Here is a 19,314-nt window from a genome sequence, read left to right on the forward strand (position 1 = left end):
GATCATGTCTGACTAGCAATGCTGTGAAATGGATAACGGTATTGTTCATAAATAATTCATTACCCTCCAGCTCACTTGGTGTATTCATCTTGGAATGGTCGAGGGTGACACATCAATTTGGGATACAATACTGACGAGGATGATAAATCAAGATGTTCGATCATGTGTTTTTATGTCTTGCTACTGGCTTACTGGAGGTCCATGGAATATAACTATTACGAGTGTGAAACATGATAGTAAGGCTAAGATTTGATCGAGAATGAGAACGTCCTGGCAATTCGACCACGGATATCGCGTTGCCTGTTGACATATAGGCATTGAATGAATGGTACCCCTTGAAACAGTAAAAACACAAACAATCGTATACTTACATGCAGAAAATAAACAATGCACTTTAAGTTTTAGTCATTTTCTTTTATTACATAATATATTTCGTACTAGTTTCCACGAAACTTGGAATGTCGACATGGTAAAGAAAGAAAGGAATTTACAAACAAGTAGCAAAGCATGAATAATAGCAGTTGGTTCACAGCTTGAAGCGCCCTTCAGTGGTGGACACCTTGGGCAGACCGAAAACATGTTAGGCGGCACTGATACTAGAAGCCTGAAACATGCCTACATGCAATAAATGCACTACCTTTACCTGTCTGACACTTATGATGCAAGGGGGTACACTTCAATGCATTGGGCAGCTTGTCAGGCTCTCTGGTCAAATCGTCCCGTAACCGTTTGACTTAATGACTGAATGTCTAACAGCAGTGAGAAAATGTCTTAATTAATCATCCCATACATATTGATATATCTTCGACCACTCTGGATACATCGGCTATACCATAACGAAAATATACCTTAACTGAAACTATAGCGAAACCACACGACTTCAACAGCAACATACGTTTGCGGCCCTTTTCGTAATGGGCCTACAGCCGACCCAAAGATAAAGAAGGCACACACATCTTTCAACAACAAGACCATAGAATATCAAGTTCGAAACAAGCCTTTATAAACAAAACGGCTAACTATATTCTTAACTGTTTACATTTTGAATACTGAATATGTTTGTTTTGAGCTCAGTTACATTTACCATCACGTGCTTCATGTAGACACATATACTAAGTAGTTCAAGAATCACAATTTAAAGATGAGCCACTCGTTCCTTTAGCAATACATTCATAACATATATGTTTTTGACAAACAAATGTATTTGGCAATTTCTTCCAAAAAACCAGACTTGTCTTCTTGTCAGATTCTGCTGCTGCTTAGTGCTAAAAGACTATCACCCATTTACATGTAGAGACAATTATATCAGGTCAAACCAGAGACGGAAACCTAATCCGTCATTATTTCAGGCTGCCAGGAGGAATGGAGGATTTATTCGTCAACTCTCATAACAGATAATTGATAGCTCAGCATGGATTAGGAGAGGATGTGACTGCCATTCACAATGTTGTTCCTTCAGTTCTCTTTAAAAACTGTGACAACGCTGCATGTCATAATTGCACAGTGTGAGTGGTCGGAAAAAAATATGGCAAAATGATAATTAGACCAACAGCAGATTTATGGGAACGACCATTACGTGTTACAATCTGGGACAGAAATTGGGAACTGTGTTAAATGGTTACGAGTTAGGGTCTCAGATGACAACTGCTGCAGTTCCTGTAATTTCTATGTGGTGAATCGGGTAGAAGGACGATAGGATTAGAAGCTTGTAAGCCCACGTTACCTTTACTGAATGAGCTATCTTCTAACTGCCCTGCTTGTGGGAACGTGATGCAAGCAAACCCTCAACCCGCTGCGAAGAAGATCATTGATTGAGTCAGTAAACAAATGAGATAGTTCCACCGTGAAGAATCTCAGAATCCGATCAGCCGAACAGTTTCGATTATAGGATCGAATGCAATTCAATCCAGATTACAAGCCTCGTGCTTCATTCTGCAATATTGAAACAGTGACGGAGGGCTACTTAAGGCTGTCATATTTCTCAGGCAGTTATTATTGTGTCCTTAAGTGGATCAGGCGAATCACTGATGGAACAGTAGGCATGTAATCTCGCTGTGTTTGCAACAAACTGAAATTTAATACATGTTTATTGGAAGTTTGTTGGTGTGGATTCTTAAATATGGAATGAGGCGATTTGGTATTTGGAAGGATTACTGTTATATGAATTGGTTGCCTGTGTCATCATACCCAGTAACTGATTTGTTTCTATATCATGCATTGTTGATATTGTTGATATTTATATAGAGTAATTATCAACAGGACGAAGAAACTGGATTTTATGTCAAATAAAGAAGAGTTCTCACGATATCACGGCTCACCCGGTGTGTTTCATGAAACTGTTTAGTTTCAACTAGTACGCGTCCCGTCGACGAGACAATGCCTAACACTTATCTTGCCGTGGTTACATTGATGAACCTTGTGCAGTTTTAGAGTAATTATCTAGGATTTAGGAATATTCATTTTATGATAAAACCACGAAAACATTTTGACGAAATAGATTTTCTTGCAAAAACACCGAAAGCTAATACATTTACATCAAGTCGAAATCTGATGTGCAAGAAAACCATTTTATCCTTATCAAGTTAAACCAAATGAGCATTGCATGCATCGCATTGGAGAAAAGAACATAAAATTAAGTCAATGTCTTGTGAGCGAGATAGAGTAAGTGACTAGGAAGTCCTTGCATTATGGAGGATCGTGATAGATTCAAACTGAAATACATTAGTTAATTGAAGTTAATTTGTATGGCGTATCTACCATGCTACAGTAGTGGCGTATATTATGCTGTTCCTTCGTATTAGGGAAAATAAGGATGCGTAAATCTCTAAAGCACCTTGTAAATTAAGCATTATACAACCAAGAAGGCGTCTACACTTGTTGTGGTTATGCTTCGGGACGATCTCGGATGGGGGAATCGGTCATTGAAGCTCACAAACAGGCGCTCAAAGACATTAAGTTCCACCTTTGCCTCAACTGGAAGCACAGTGTTTGCAAACTTTAATAACAGTAACGTCATTTCTCCGCCTTCTCCCCGAAGCTTTTTTATGTAACTCTTATCAAACTGTTGAATGTTTCTTTGCTTTCTCTCAGCTACTATGTCTACACGCAGACGAGCTTTGTCAATACCAAAAAAGCAAACGTCATCACTTCTATTTACTCGAATGCTACTCTTCAAATTGAAGAGCTTGTTAATGTGAAATTTCAAGCGGCAATGCTCGTTGTAGAGCGTAGACAAACTATTGAACATAATGTAGAAACATGTAGAAAGACACCATCCAATTGTTGACAATGAATCGCATATTTGGAGATGCTGAGAGCAATCTATTTTTCGTACACTATTGACTCAACCAAGGCGCACTTCAAAATGCATTGGAGGCAGACCAATAAAAAGTGGTATTTGCCGGATTCTCTTATCTAAAAAACTGTACTTCTTTTTTTAACAAGAGTGATAGCTTGTTTCAATATGTTGATGCTTTAAATGCGAATTAATGGTAAATGACAGAACTCCACAGCAACTGTTCATTTCGTTCTTGACATGCAGTGTGTGGATTAGTTACTTGGATGGAATCGTGGTAAACCTGATACGAAAAAGATGACGGTGGTCAATTTTTAGATATGGTAATGCCGTTCGATCGCACAACCCATGCCACGATTACGAACAATCATCACTCCATAATGCAAACCCCCGACTGTGATCGATCTCGCACCCTGGCTTGAGATCATGCATGTCAGATCCTATCGAGCTATCTGCAGCGGCTACTCTAGCGGGAGAATTGAAGGCTGTTCATATCACAGAACTCATTATAAACCAACTCTTACAGGGACCGAATTCGATTGCTTCACTCAATGACCAAGTGGAGTAAATCATGTAAAATTAGGTCCATATTGACCGATACGGACACTAAATGCGCGCGTAGAGTAAGAACTGCTGACGTTCAAGAGTGTTTTATATCTCAGTTAATTTTTGACGTTTTTCCATTTTGATCAAAGTCAGATAAACAATGGTTTGTTTTCATTGCTTCGTTGGCTGATTAAATCACGCTGAGTATGCAGAATGCGGCTACCAACCATTCAATCAACATCAGTATATAGTAACTAACCACACACCACTTGTTGCATTGAGAACTAACAAGTTACACTGTACGTCCTTATCATGCTATACCCAGACGTTGTAAAATGCCAACCATACTCCCTTTAAATCCCTTGAGCATAACCAACCCAGGGGTGATAACAGCTTCTTTCTACTGATCACTAATCGCCCAGTCTTTTCTTATGGAATGTGTGATATTGGAATTCTGTCGAGGTTTCTCGCCAGTTTCTTCCTCACAAGTGCTCGGAGATGTCAATAGTCAGCTTGCCTCTTGATTATTACAAACCATGGAGTGGTTATGAATAGTTTATGGTGTCGGCGGGAAGCTGGCGATGCCTTATGTACTGACTCTGCTTACAATACATGTGTTAACCCCTTAATTCGTCGGTTGTCAACAATCTCACCGCTGCTGCTCATTCGCAAGAGGAAAGTTTTTATGAAAGCATCATAACGTAATGAGAAGGACGTTGGCTTAAATGATTCGATAGCTTGATCTTCCTTCATACACCTTCTAGAGAGCTATTTAGACATCATATTTCCCGAAAAGTTGAAATCATAAACTTCTGGCTATGAGTACCTGGACCACTGAGTTTGATAGATTTGATATTCATACCTTGCCTGACCTGCTCCCAGCGAGTCAAATATCGGCGAATAATTGAACAGCATATCTTGTTTATCGTCACCACTTCTCTGGCATGCCTATACCAGTTTTTCGCTCTCACCGTTTTAATATTTCGGTCAGGACGCATTTGACGGCCCATAATCACGTCAAGAGTGATATAAATACAGTCTCAGTTACACTAGGGAAATACTCCATGGTCGCTAAGAGGGTGAACAGCAGCGGAACAGCTAAATATCCTTTTTTCAATCCAGTTGTTTAAAGTCTTAAATCTCCCATCAATAGTTAGACATTTCCGACTGCGGTTTCGGATTTACTTGTCAAGAACATAGCTGCTCTGTATCTCAATCGATAGTGGGTTCTAATCTGAGCTTTACTTTGAAGAGTTTCTAGAGTAGAATCACAAGAGTCGAGCATAGTTTGCCTATCGTAACCATTTGTGAGGAAGATCGACGGTGGTTGGCATAATGTTTAGACGAGATGTTTTTTTGTGGTTGAATGTGTTCAAATATATTTAGAGGGAGAGACAATTGTAACTAAATGGAATTGACACTGTTAGAGCATCATTTCGATACAGGTTGCACACCCGATGTGAAAAATAACTGCTTTTTATCAATCAGTTATTTCAGTTGAATGTGTATCATAAAGCATCAGGTGTATCGACGAATACTAGTTTTATACTACGTAACCTTATCCTTCGATTGATCCACAGCATAAGTTTGCCATTCTAACCGGTTATTACTGTCAATCCACAGCCAGACCCATTTTATGAGCGACACATCGTAACAATTAACACAACACATACATGATCATAAATATACAGTCAGGATTATATACACGTAACAAAATATCAACATACCGTTATGCAATTTTGGCAAATTACAACTGTCATTCAAAATCATTAAACAAAGCATGGTTGATTTTACTAATGGATAATGAACAATGAATCCGTAAGGAGGACTGCTTTATCTGTTGTATCTTGTTGATTCATCGTTCTCGCCAAGATAATGATATCATACTCTAGTTTCTTTCTGTAGGAACTCAGAATTCCTCGATTGCCGCCGGGAATGCTGATAATGCCTTCAGATGGATGGTTTCTAGCCTAACACCTGCACAGCCTGTTTCATTGAAGCATATCACATTTTGTCGTTTTATCTTATAAGCATTATTGATGTTTTGTGAACCGAAATCTTTGCATCCTGATTGCTTGATTGCATTAACGAGAGGTGCTGGTGGTAAACGCTCACCGTAAGATCATTCCCATATTCCATCCGTGTATCATTTCCCACGATCTGTTTACAACATTGTGTTGTGACAACCCCAGTACAATATGTTGTCTTTCTAATCCTGGAGTATCTGTTGATTTGTCTCAGCCACTTCAGCTAGCGATGTAAGCAGTTGATCACAAACCATCATATTTTTTCCAAATTTGATCCGGAATACGATTTTCATTACTCTCGTGGTCCCTTGTTTGAAAACGCCCAATTCGTTTTATGTTTGGACTCGTTTACCCTCAGAAAACACTAGTAGTAGCAATGAGATCTCATATCATAACGATATCCCGCCTGAACAGGTTGACAAACACACCACGATGAGAATTCGCTTAGAACTGTTGGACGCGGCGTACTCTGAAGGAGGACCCTAAGTGGTTTGGAGACTGCTGGTCGGAGTAGATGACGTGGGTGATGAAATGTATCGCACTCACAATCTATGTTACATGTGACGAGGATGCCAATGGAACTAATCGTATCCTTCGTGTAATCCCAGTTGATGAAAGTTGAATGCACCACTTATGATCAAGTACAAACAATAAAACGCTTATTTGCGGTAAAACAGTTGGAGGCTCGACACGTCTTTTGATGTTACATCAGGCGTAGATGTTATCTCAAGTTGAAATTCCATAAAGACATTCAGCAATGTTACTAACATCGTAGCGATGGAAACACTGGCGTTTACAACAAGTAATTAGCTGGACTTTCCTTATAAAGCAATCATGATGAAACAGCGCTACACAAAATCAGCCGATCGAGGTACACATATACATGTAACTCGAGTTACACATCACATGTAACTCGATTTGGTGGCTCAGTCAGCCACCTCCAGTGGTTGGCACGGACCTTGAAGAAACTGTCAATGAACACATATGTAGGAGGTCACTCATCTAGTCAGTAACCCTTCCTCTTTATCATAGCGAAATGCGTCATCTGCATCTGTCCCCTTTTCTTGTCCCCTCTCTCTAAAGTCCCCGTCATACAGTAACCCTGGTAAAAGTCTTGGTTGGAGACATTTGATGTTAAATACAGCATGAAATCAGGCTCCTTAGATCCTTTGAATTTGCCTTTTATGTACAAATGTCCGTTACCTTTCTCACACATTTTCGCTGTTGCATTTGTCTTTTTTGATCCACAAACCTCAACAATCCTACATGTGGACCTACTCCACCAAGTGGTCTTTATAACCCAGTAGGTCAACATAGCAGGTTGAGCCCAACCCTCGTACGGATATAATAATACTTTATTCGGATAGCCATCATAGTTCAGTAGCTTTTTACAAGCCTTTCCGCGATGCTCGTAATAGAAAAGCTGCACCATCTTGATTGAGTCTTTTGTTGTCCTTATCAGCTCGGTACCTTGGAATATACAATCGATGTGTCTTTAGCTAGGGCAACTGTCACAGAGCCATCGGACCTGGAATGAAGGGAGAAGTATGCTAATACACGGATTGCATAATGGAGATGGTGAGGCTGATGCAAATACATAGAACAAAACAGAGTAGTACAACATTGAGGGAGAGAATACACAGAAAACATCATTTTCCAAGTCATTGTTTACTTCCTAAGTCTCTTTTAGATACCTCGACATGGATAACATTCGTGAAGTAATAGAGTAATATCATGCTGTGTTTTGCCCCCAGTTTCATCGAGGTACTTCAGTGAGTCGCATTCAGCGACTCGAGGACATCAATACAATATTGATGAGAATAGTTTGTAAGGCAAATCAATAGAAAGGTCCCATAGAGGTCAATGAAGTTGCCCTAGTCATTTTGTACCATACATCTGTAAGATAATGGTCCAGGTCAGGTTATTTCCTGGACCATGCAGGAAGGTCATTTCATCTCGGAGCTCCTGGGTTAAAGTAACCGTCCATGCGATGTCTGATGTGATAACCTGCTACTTAAGCAATGCTATGTGCTCAAGTACAGGCGATTTCAAAGCCGTCATCGATTCACCAATGTGCAGGGTTGTATTGCCAATGAGATAGGAAGTTGAGACCAGAACCTATTTGAAACCAAAGAGGTGAATCCAACTCAATTTACTGGCTAGCATGGCCTCTTGGAGAAATGATGAACGTGAATGCAGTAGAAGTATCGGAAAGCGCTTGTTGTAAGATAAACCTGGTGAATGTATTGGATTTCCCGAGGCCACCAGGCGTGTAGAACGCTATCTGCACTTGTTATTGATAGGTAAATACTTGTAAATCAATTGGTTAACCTAACCGTGACATAAAGCGACGCAAATGTTGGATTAAGCTTATTGAATGGTATGAGGAGCTTGTCCAGTCCGATGATCATGACAGGTTTGAATAAAACATGATCGGACCAGTAGTGCATTAGTGCTCTTGGCAGAGGAGACCATTCATGCCCATCTCTAACTGGACTCGCAGTCATTCTTAACCACTTCTCTGTGGTTTATGTATACATGTACTATCTACTATCCTCTCTAGTACACCCGGACCATCTTACAAGTATATACTTTGGACCAACGTGCGATAGGAGAAAGCAGAGCTTAGGGGAATGCTACAGTCATTATCAATATCATTCGACATCCACATTCTCATGTACCACTTGCCTATTAGGCTGCCAAAACGGCCCTGCATTCCGTTACCCGGCTCTTTCCGGTCGGTGGTTGGAATGATGAGATGTCAACCTGTGACTCGGGGCTTGTTAGTTCGAAAATCACCCAAAAAAAAGGTTGGATAGGAGAGCCAGTTCCAGACACCAACTGGTTGCCCAGAGGTAGTTAGACAGAATAAGCAAAACGAAAGGCAAATAGCAGATAGAAACAGCTGTAACCACCTCACTGAGTCAGCTGGCATTTGCAAGAGCCACAGGTACCGTTTGCTACCAATCAATATATTCATTGTGGGACAGTTTTTGCAGATTAGCAAGCATTGCCACACCTGAGTAGGTATTATGTGGAAGCAGGTTGTAAGGTTTTTCAACAGTTCATACTCTACGTATTAGTAAAGGTAAAATAGACTGCAGTTTCCACATTTGCCTCCTTCACCCACAGCTCTGAAGACATTTTGCTGTGTGATTGCTCTGCTAAGAGAAAATGCTAACTCGAGGGAATTGAACCAAATACACGGTGGGGGCAGTTACCGCTCACAAATTGGAAAGTAAATAGGTTGAATAGCCAACGGCTAGGTGGCTGTAATTAGGAATTAGAAGATTCAGAAGATGTTATCTCCATCCTTGCGTGGGACGAGGACAGCCAATGCCGTACAATTACAGGGTGCATTGCGTTCTCATCCGTGCAGTCAGCGTTCGTGGTGATGCTTTATGCAAAAGAAGCGGTGTAAACATATCTTCTTGATAATGTCATCCAGCACAGGTAGTGGCTGCTTGCAGGTTAGCTGCAGTGAAAACTACCCAGATTTGCCGTATCTCACTGTAAGATAACTTGTCAATATCAGCTAACGCCTGAAAGAAACCGACATTAGTAGCCTCAAGCGAATTTCAACTAAATTAAGTTGACGAGAAATGTCAATCGGAGAAGAAGAGGATTCTCGGTGTTGTGTTTCACGCAAGGATGACATTAGCTTTGTAGTTATCTCAAATTTATTGAAATGGTGGAGCATTCAGTACAGGAAAAAACTTTTCTTTTGTTATACGTTGACTTGTCGCGATGAACTGGAGGGATGACTGCACAGTTATGTATGGAGACGAACCCGACATAAGTTGCAAGGTGGACATCCTGCCGTTCCTCCTTATCAGATGCATTACAGCAAGAAATGCATGAATAATATCTGTTGTATACCTTTATTCTTCGACTTCCTATAATCCAGTCGAAGGATGGCACAATGGTGAATATGCTGGACAGTAACTAAAGGTCACTGCATTTATAGAGCGTCACGTCCCACGTGTGGCCCTCAGATCAACTCGAAACCTGGATAAACCCTTTGATTCTGAAGTTCAAAGACAAGATGAGGTGAATTATCGAGAATCAAACAATATCATTATATAGGGATATTATCTTCAATAAATACTGTCATTACTGTGGCAATTCTAAAATAACAAGGATATACCAATGCTGGCAGGGGAGTACTGCATATGTGTGTTGAACGCTGTCAGAGAGGAGCTTGCTGGTGTCATAACCTGGCACCGTTTTGCCTGATACGATCTAAGCCATGGATCACTCATTGGAAGTCTCATTATTCTCCATGCAGTGCCCAGATGTGTGCTTGCCAATAGCAGGTTTATGTAGACAGACTGACCAACAACACTTCGCCGCTGATGTATTGACATAATGACAAAGGCCATATCCTTTGCTGCTGGCTCTTGTGATCGTCATCTTCCGGGCAGTCGACGTCTCGAAAGGTCAACTTATCCTCGGCGTATATGCGGCTGTAAGGCTTTATGCTTGACTCCGTCCAGTGCTGCTGGGAGTCTTACATGCATTACGAAGGATAGGCTAACATGACGTCCATTCCGAGAGAGGACAAAAAAATTAAACCGTGTGCGAATTTCCTCTCTGAGGCGAATGCTTGTGAAGAACGGGTTTCAATATCACCCTTTGCTTGCGAAATGCAACGTTGACATTTATAATCAAGGCAAAAAGAGAACTTTGTGCCTGAAACACTGGCGTGGCATTACCAAAAGACTAAGAGTTAGCTGGCTAGGGTTTCCTTGACTCATGTGATGCCAGTGACATTTGATTAATTGAATGTAGCCCATGGCCGATGTTGGCATCAAGGATCTTATAACGCGACCTTTTGAACGAACCAACAAAACAATTATAGACTGTTCGGTATATCTTTTAAGTCATCATACATTTGATGTCTCCGTCTTGGCACCTTCTGTGTGATCGCCAGTTTTCAGCATCGAATGATATCGTTCTACCAGTTGTTAATTACTTGGTAGGTAAATCAACGCAGGTTAACTATTGGGTGAAAGTGGTTTAACTACATGGTTTCTGTATACGGTATGCAAAGCTTGCATCTGAAATTGCTCACTGAGCATTATAACCTTATATACATATATCGTTTAAAGATACTGTCCGCTATTTTGTCCACTTTCGTTAAGAGCCTAATGCTAATGGTGTATTCATAGAAGCACTTGAATTGTCAGAACCTGTTATACGTGTAAGCAGATATCAAAATGTGTAACGTCAATGGCTTAAATATTCATTGCTTAATTTGACCCTGATTCATCCTGAGTTTTATATAAAGGGAAGCTAGCCTGAGATGGAGCATGTTATTCTTAATGTACGAGTCGGCTCTACAGCTCTTTTGAGAGAACTGAGTTTGGAAAAATAAATCGGAATAAATGAAGACGTGTCCGACTAACTTTGTAATTATGGCTACGTGTAGGGCCATTAAATCTTATACCAAACCAATGCTGCTTGATTTAAGGATGTGATAGTCATGAAAAGTAACAATAGCTTTGATTACGTTAACAGAATGCACCAAGCTCTTTCCTTTGAAAGATATTTCAATGACGTCCTTTTTTAGAGTATCTCGTTGCACTGGTGAGCAATCTGATTATCTGGAAGCGTAATATGACTCAGTCCAGATACACCTGAATACGTTTGACCGAGTAGGCGGGTCTGTGATTTATCATCCAGGGACGAATACTGAATGCATTCATAATGTTCTCTTGATCTGTGGTCGGTTTAGCGTATTTGAGGTATTGTTGATCGGGCCATTACCAAGATGATCAGGCAGCCAACGGATTGAATCGCTTCATCCATTTATTTACTGTTCTGAGCACGAAAGAAGTTCGCTTCGTGACTTTGATATTTCAAATAACTGTGAGCTATTGAGCTGTTGTCATGATACACTTTGAAAAGGGAACTGAATCCTGCCATCACATCAGTGTATTGCCGGTATTGTCATACAGCATGTTTCTTTTCTGCTGACAGTCAACATCTATGGAAGACCGGAATTAAGCTTTGCACAGCTATCATACGCCTAAAACGTAGTCTTTTGCAGGAAAAACCATTCCCCACAAAGTAATAGCGGTAGAGAACAATGCTGAGGATAAGCTCTTCTTTCTTTCCATTGTCCGCGATGTCAAACGCCATATTTCAATTGTATAGAATACACATTGCGGCAAGCTGTACAGCATAATCATTTGACCAAATGCATGTTGGCTATTCAAGTTCAACTCGCGTGAAGATCTTTTCGTCAAGCGTTCTCAATAGGTTGATACGGTTGGGAGTACTTTCAATTGTTGTCGATTGTATGGTTGTGTTCTTTGGGGGGATTGGGTTTGACGATTGAATAGTGTTGCGGAGAGATTAATTGGAAATCTTTTTAATGGGACATGGGGATTAGGCGAGTGGAATGTATAGGATTGTGTATATATCTGTAATGGAGCATGGAGGGAACTGAATGTAAGGTGGCATACTCTAAAAATGGAAATGACAATCGCAGCTCTGTGGCACCAGCCTATAGTTATTGCCAAGGAGAAAAAGATATGATACTGAATCAGAAATGATAGCCGATGGCATACTGTCCTCGTACCTTGACTCGATCCAACACCTCTAATGTATTCACAAATGATGTGGGAGTGGTGATGTTATGCAATAACTCGAGATCGTCTAGAAACCAATGTCCTACAAAATCTTATAGCATGATTTCAAAAGCAATCTTTTGTGGAATGGCCTCCGACATTGCAGGTAAAGCATAGTCTTGAGGCTTCTTGCTGCAAATAGTCACATGATCCTGGCTACAGTTTTCTAGGAGATCTGTCGCATCAGGCATTCATGCGAATTATTGCTTGTTGCGTTTCCCCTATGAAGCAATCTACTGGTTGCTGTGTCACTTCATACTATGTAGCCGATCCTTGCATACCGCGGAAAGAAATCCTTCTTCATTATCATTGGCAGCTTAGATGATAGATAGCCGAGCGGAATACGCTTTCTATGTGTAACGCTTCTTTACCTTGCGTCGAGGTTATCTTGTCAAATGCTTTTACTTTAAATGGTTTATAAAGTGGACTAGTTACATCCAATTAACTACCTTAACGATGAGGATCAATTGGAAAGGACTGGATACTTGAAATGAGACTTCCATAAGTCATTTGATAATACCTTTGGCAGCTTCATAGAATCTTTAATACATGTGGTTATATGCTATGTTCCATTGGACGATTTAGTTGCTTTGTTCATAGTAATTGATTTCACAAAGCATCGCCTTAGGAGGCAGATTGATAGCGACGCTAAATAGATACGTTACCGATTCTATTCTAAAATCAATAGGTTAGTGCGTAGTTGAGATCTTGTAGTTGAGTTCTTGCTCGAAACAAGTCATATTTACTGTGATCTTCAAACCAACCAAGTGTTAACATCAGCATTATCATCTTATGTACTCATGCATGTTAGTGTTCAAACCGATATCGATATGTTTATACAACATTTCCTTGAAACATTTTCCAATGGAAGGTCGCATGGTAGTAGTTAGAGTACATGTACTTCGGATATCTGGCCAATATTCAGATTAGTCTGGACGCTCTGCCAGGGACTGAACACTTCGTAGAATAAAACATATGACCTGGTCGCATCTGCAAAAGTTGCCAATGCCGCCACAAGGCCACATATAAGTGCCGTTATTACAAAGGTTTAGTTTCAGAAACTGGTGGGTAAAACGATAATCTTTTATCACGGATACGGTTGAGGCTACGACCATCCTGATCTTTATTTGCTGGTTAGCTTCTTTTATAAATGCCTGGCTGATGAATTCCTATTTATCCTTGATGCGCTCCTGTATAGCCTCATATCTTATCGAAAGCTGCCAAATTGCGATTGCAACTGCTATGATAAAGTGCATCTCAAAATGCGTTGCATATAATTATCCCCTGGACGGTTGTCTCAGATCCATGGAACTAAACGCAACCTCGCGGAGCCCTGATGTTGACGTTGCATGGTATCTCTATTAGGTAGTTTTTATCCAAGGTCCTCCGGCGGGATAACCAGGTACATGTAACATTCATCTTACCATTTCCCGTGTCTACGTGCCCTCACGACCCTCAGACATGATTACCCTACACATCAGAGAAGTAAGGGTAATTGCTGATTCATTTGCGTCGCATGGCGAGCTAGAGGTATAGTAGTGGATGCATTAGGTGACACAGAAATCGTGACATCGTGAGGTAGGCAAGAAACAAGAATTGATGTCATTAAAGTTGCTATATTTTATGTTTGGGTTGCCAAAAGCTTCTTATCATGTATCAACGAGTGGAATAATTATGACTCTATTAAAATCTGAAAATATATTCGACAAGCGAAAGACGTATTCTCTGTCCATTTGCTGTAGTAACCACAGTAACGCTGTGTTTCTTTCTATGAAATGGTAAATTCAATGCTTCTTCATCAGGTTGTCTCCACCAATCGATTTCCATAAGACATTGCCAAGTAACGACCCCAAGAATAGTGCATGGAACAATATCGCTCAATGAAGGCAGATAGAATGCTTTCGAGTGATTAGAAGGAAGACATCATCGCTGTCATAGCCACATTATTCTTCTACCATACAATTTTCTGTCATTTTTCGTCCGTCACGTTTACAACACTTTGTGATATAAGGCTGCATTGACTCATCATTGCGCGTCTTGCGGATTCGGCCCTTGACCCAAATTTCCGTCTCATTCGTATAGCTTATTGATCATGAGAATAAAGACATCAGTCTCGTGAAATTGAATCAACTATGCGTCAGCGTCCCTCCACGTTACCTCCAGCCAACTATAGATCTCCGCGTGATAGTTTAACAATGAGTACTTCATATAAAAAAGCTAAGATAAGAAGATCCACCAGTTGTTAACTGTACCTTCTCAACTTCTGTAACATGTGCTTTTCTTGTAAACATTTCCACAGGCATCTTTCAGGGGAAGTGTTTTAGTGATAAGGATTAGGCGCTGAGAACCTACACCGTCCCAATAGGAAACTAATGCATCAGGTTCTACATTTTATGTAGGATAACAAAAGATGAAAAAAAGGTACCCAGAGCGTGTAGCCTAAACATCTTGGATCAAAGCGTGAATATAAACAAATGTCCTTTGATACGCCAAACTGTGCCAGCCAAACACTGCATGCTGCATGAGGCGTAACACTTGGCCCGTAATAATATAAACACTGCAATAATATCCCGCTTTGTTATGCACGCATCCTTAGCCAAGTGTCTTTCGCTAGCATCGTCACAGAGTCGTAATGCAACACTCTATCAATACTATACTCACTCATGAAAAGCCCTTGATCATCCAATACTTGTAATGAAAGACTACTCCAATCTGTAGAATCCGAGTCGACTCGTTGCATCAACGCTATTCCTAACGAACAACAAGATTGACGACAGCCTCAGTTAATCCTGTCACCAGCTTTGCCGAGGCGCACAGCACGCTCGGCGCTCTAATCGAGTCTGTCTCACGCCGTCTCCGACACATCTTCTACGTAAACATCACCAGGCTTGTTCCGTTGCTTCCATCTCGGCGGCGAGCAATGATGAGTCATCAGCGCCTTTTCCGATTGGCTCCTGAGCTGCGATCGCTTTTTCTCCAAACACTTTCGATCTTGTTTGCGAAACCTAAACGAACCCATTTAGTTACATGCGATGTTTTGAGTAACCAAATGAAAGTAATTTGATAGCAGTTGCACCTATTGCTAGTTCAGGTTGTTGACCATGAAGAAGATGCTTTTCGTGTCGTTCAGTCCTCAGCTACAGTCTTCAGAAGAACAACTAAACGAGGGCAGCTTGCCTGAGATTGCAGTCGCAAGGAGGTAAAAGGTGGGGGCATATGTTGGTCTGAGTTGATAGGTTCTTGTGCCATCGAATATTGTCGGTTATATGGTAAGAAATCGGGGATGTGTCTAATCTTACACATCATCAATAAGTGTAGTCGGCGACTAAGCATTTAATAGCATTTGTATAGATTTTGTCGTACTTAGTAATGTCTGATGGTACCGTCGAAAAGTACTGTGCTATTTTCACTCTTCCACTTATATCGCAGCCTTAATATGAAAGGACGAACTGATATCCTCACGACTTTCCTGTACTAGCTATCAAGATCCACCACAATAAGAGTTAATTTGCTCTGCTTTTGAGACACAATCGGCTCTGGAGGCAAAGACACTCGTCTCCTTTACCCTGTTCAGCCCCCCAACCCCACCCCACCCCCAACCCCAACCCCACCCCACCCCTTAATGTGTCAGGTTGTAGATCTCACTCGTTTGCGAAGCCCTAATAGCCGTGACATGTCAAACTGCTACCTCCAGCACTAAGTAGTTAATGACTTCTCCCGTCGCCCTCTTCAAGCTCACATTGATGGAGAATTTTCGATACCATCGCAAATAAAATCACGGTGGCTGTGATTGGCCTTTTTATTGCTGCTGCTGTCACGCGGAGGGTTTTATGGTGGAGATGTAATGTACACTGATTTGGGAACTGTATTGGTATGATTGTGCGAGCAATGGCGGCTGCTGTATGTATGGATGACATGGGCTCTTGTAACCGGATAATACAAATTCCCATGTATGGCTTTTATGGTGAGGTTGTTGGAGTTGTATTGGAAATGAATGAAAGATGTAGTCATCAGATGCAGTGAGCTGCAGCGTGTCCATAATTCCAGGGTATGTTTCCCTACTCATTTCTTGATGACCAAACCCTTTAAGCCAGTGGTCATCGGTGAGCTTACAAGTATAAAAAATGGAGGTCAAGAACGACAGCACGCTTCCTTTGATGTCCGTTTTCTTTGACAAGCGACCTTTGATCGGGATGGAAGGTGATGTCAGGCACCAAACTCAGTTACTAGACTATCTATGAATGCTACTTGATATAAGATAAGGATTCACCTCTGGACGTAGCTATACCTTTACACTAGGCATTAGATGTGTCGTCCGTCTATATTCTCTATTCCGTCTCAAAGTCTTCTTTTTCATTCCCTACTAAGAACATGTTAATGTATTGCCATATGTAGGCGTTGATTGCATGCTGGGGATGGGTTGGATAACACAAACCGCTTGAGTTGTCTGAGTAAAAAAAAAACATCATCGAAAGTTACATGCATTTCTGAAGTGCTCCAGATATCGACACATCTTGCAATGTCTAATAATTTCATTTGAAAAGGCTGGCGACGTTTTAATAATGCTTCGAGGCGTTTATTAATATATGCACTTGCTGCATCATTGTGAGCGCTTATGTCTCATCAAGCTGACTTGTGCGTTTATGAGTTGTTAAGACTGTAAAGCGGTTTTTACGAGATTCTTCATTTGCACTGAAAGTGTTTTCGTCAAAGTAGAAACATGATTCATGGCTTCGACAGGCTGAAGTCGTTTAGCACTGATTATTGTTTGGTTAATTACCTTCATGAGGCTGATTCGGTTAAGTAACAGAGCAATCCCTTCTCTGGTGATCTCATAGGGCATTGGTTGATATGATCAGTGTCACCATATTAGCCTCTGTGGCAGTTTCCCACTGAAGCTGCGCTCTACCTCAGTATCTATTCTATAACGAATTCAGCTTCTCGATGATATGTTCGCTTCCCGACCACAGCTCTAGCAGGTATTTTGAATTACCGATTAGCCGTTGGTTGTCCTGCTGTATTCGTAGAGGAAAGTCACGCCGATGGATCAATTGACTAAATGCAAGGAAAATTACTTCGACATCTTTCATTAGAGATTCTGATAAATTGGAAGGTTGCTTTTAGAATTGAGTTAGTCTCATCTTGGTGCGATCAGAGCTGATATTCTCTGATGAGTTCGATTAGGCTGATAGGTCTGGGGGAAATCGATGCATGATTGCCAGGAGGTCGATGCGGGATGATTGGGTGATTGAGGTTGGCTTGGTCAGGACGGATGTATTGATTAGAAGATTGCTTCTATGCGGTAGAGGAGAAGACAGGTAGTCATATGACGCATGGCATCAAGAAGTCAGATCCCAGCGTGACCTCGCAGATGTTTTTAACAGACCCCTACATCTGTTGCCTACCCTTCAACTGGCCACTTGGTACTTAATCTCTTTTTCCTCTTCCAAATGGTATTAACTAACGATTCTGTTCGCTATTAACAAGGGAATCGCTCACCATTTATTACGAGTACAGCATAATCACTCACCCAGGTAGAACATTGTTCAGTTCGTGCTTCAACTAATCCTCCTAGCTCAAGGGCTTCATACCTTACCCAGGTCAACCATGCAGGGAATCCCCATGAAGCTGTAAAGTTAGATAGACAAGGACCAATTTAGCTGATTACCGTATCCCAGAACAATCTAGAAAGCTCAAATTGTATAACCAGGATTATCAGTTCCAGAAGGTATTTTGTGAGATCAGGAGGAAGATAGTTGGGATGTGTTTATGTACATATATATATAACAACTGCCCTATGAACTGCCCTATGAACGTCTGTCTTCTGGCCAGGCATCTGTTTCTCATAAGCCAAAATCCAGTTGCCTTTTTTAGGGTTGACCTTGTGAAAAACAAACTTTACTGTATATGTCTTGAAAGATAGACTTCTCAAACAACGAGTATATCTTGTGTATGAGCCAGTTATGTAACGTCTTGTGGCATGTATGGTATCCTGTCTTACATCGCCCTTACGATGCCGGCAATTTGTACAGAAGTCCTATAGCATTTTCATAATCGGCCTTCGGAGGGATTCCTCGGAAGCCGATACGGTATGTACGAAATGGAAAGAAATTACTCGTTGAGTAATCTTACACTGTTCTTTATATGACGAATACATCTGAAACGAAGTTGGAAGATCCAGCAGAATATTGTGGTTCTCGATTACCCTGCTTACACATCAATCCCGTACCATGTTCAATGCCCCCTATCCCCACCTCCATGACACAGATAACATGTATCCGTGCGGCTACCAGTTCACTCTAGCTTATGTAGTGCTTCAGTACTTGTAATGAAATAATAGGGAATTGATACCAAATCACTGCACAACTGTAATTATTGACCATAGGGCATCGACTCGCGAGCATGCTAGGCTATCAGATCTCATTCCGGACCAATGACCCTGACGGATTCGGCCATTTCATCTCTCCTGTCAGAGGAAGGCAGTCAATAATCAAGTTAGTTCACCCATAATACAAACGATGGACAATCTTAGTCAGAGTAAATCGACGACTGTGTTTTATATACAAGACAACGATAGAGATTTCAGAAGATTGTTCGGCCAGTTGGTTTTCTGCTTTCCTGTTGGCTAAAGTTGTTGTTGTGACGGCTTTACCTTTTTTCTCAGAAAACTAATCGAAGTTGTCGTTGTACTAATAATAATTGCAAAAAATCAATTTTGGCCACAACACTACTCGCCTCACTACTAAAACTGATCACATTACAATATCACACGTTCAAATTTCTGTACATATTTCACCCATTGGAATAATTT

At 41.0% G+C, this 19,314-nt stretch overlaps 1 protein-coding gene across 1 annotated transcript; it reads right to left on the reverse strand.

Annotated features, from left to right (window-relative positions):
* Positions 1–393: 393 nt before the first annotated feature.
* On the reverse strand, positions 394–15,356 carry LOC135496140 (uncharacterized). Its single transcript, XM_064785289.1, has 2 exons — positions 15,165–15,356; positions 394–7,396 (listed from the first exon to the last, which is right to left on the reverse strand). The coding sequence occupies exon 2, from the start codon at positions 7,298–7,300 to the stop codon at positions 6,875–6,877; it is 426 nt and encodes a 141-aa protein (XP_064641359.1). The 5' UTR covers positions 7,301–7,396; positions 15,165–15,356; the 3' UTR covers positions 394–6,874.
* Between the last annotated feature and the right edge of the window lie 3,958 nt (positions 15,357–19,314).

This window comes from Lineus longissimus, chromosome 1, assembly GCF_910592395.1.
Source record: "Lineus longissimus chromosome 1, tnLinLong1.2, whole genome shotgun sequence".
Lineage (NCBI taxonomy): Eukaryota > Metazoa > Nemertea > Pilidiophora > Heteronemertea > Lineidae > Lineus > Lineus longissimus.

What these genes read in the sequence shown, in the direction of transcription:
- LOC135496140 (XM_064785289.1), bottom strand. Translation starts at nt 7,300, where the DNA reads ATGGTGCAGCTTTTCTATTACGAGCATCGCGGAAAGGCTTGTAAAAAG.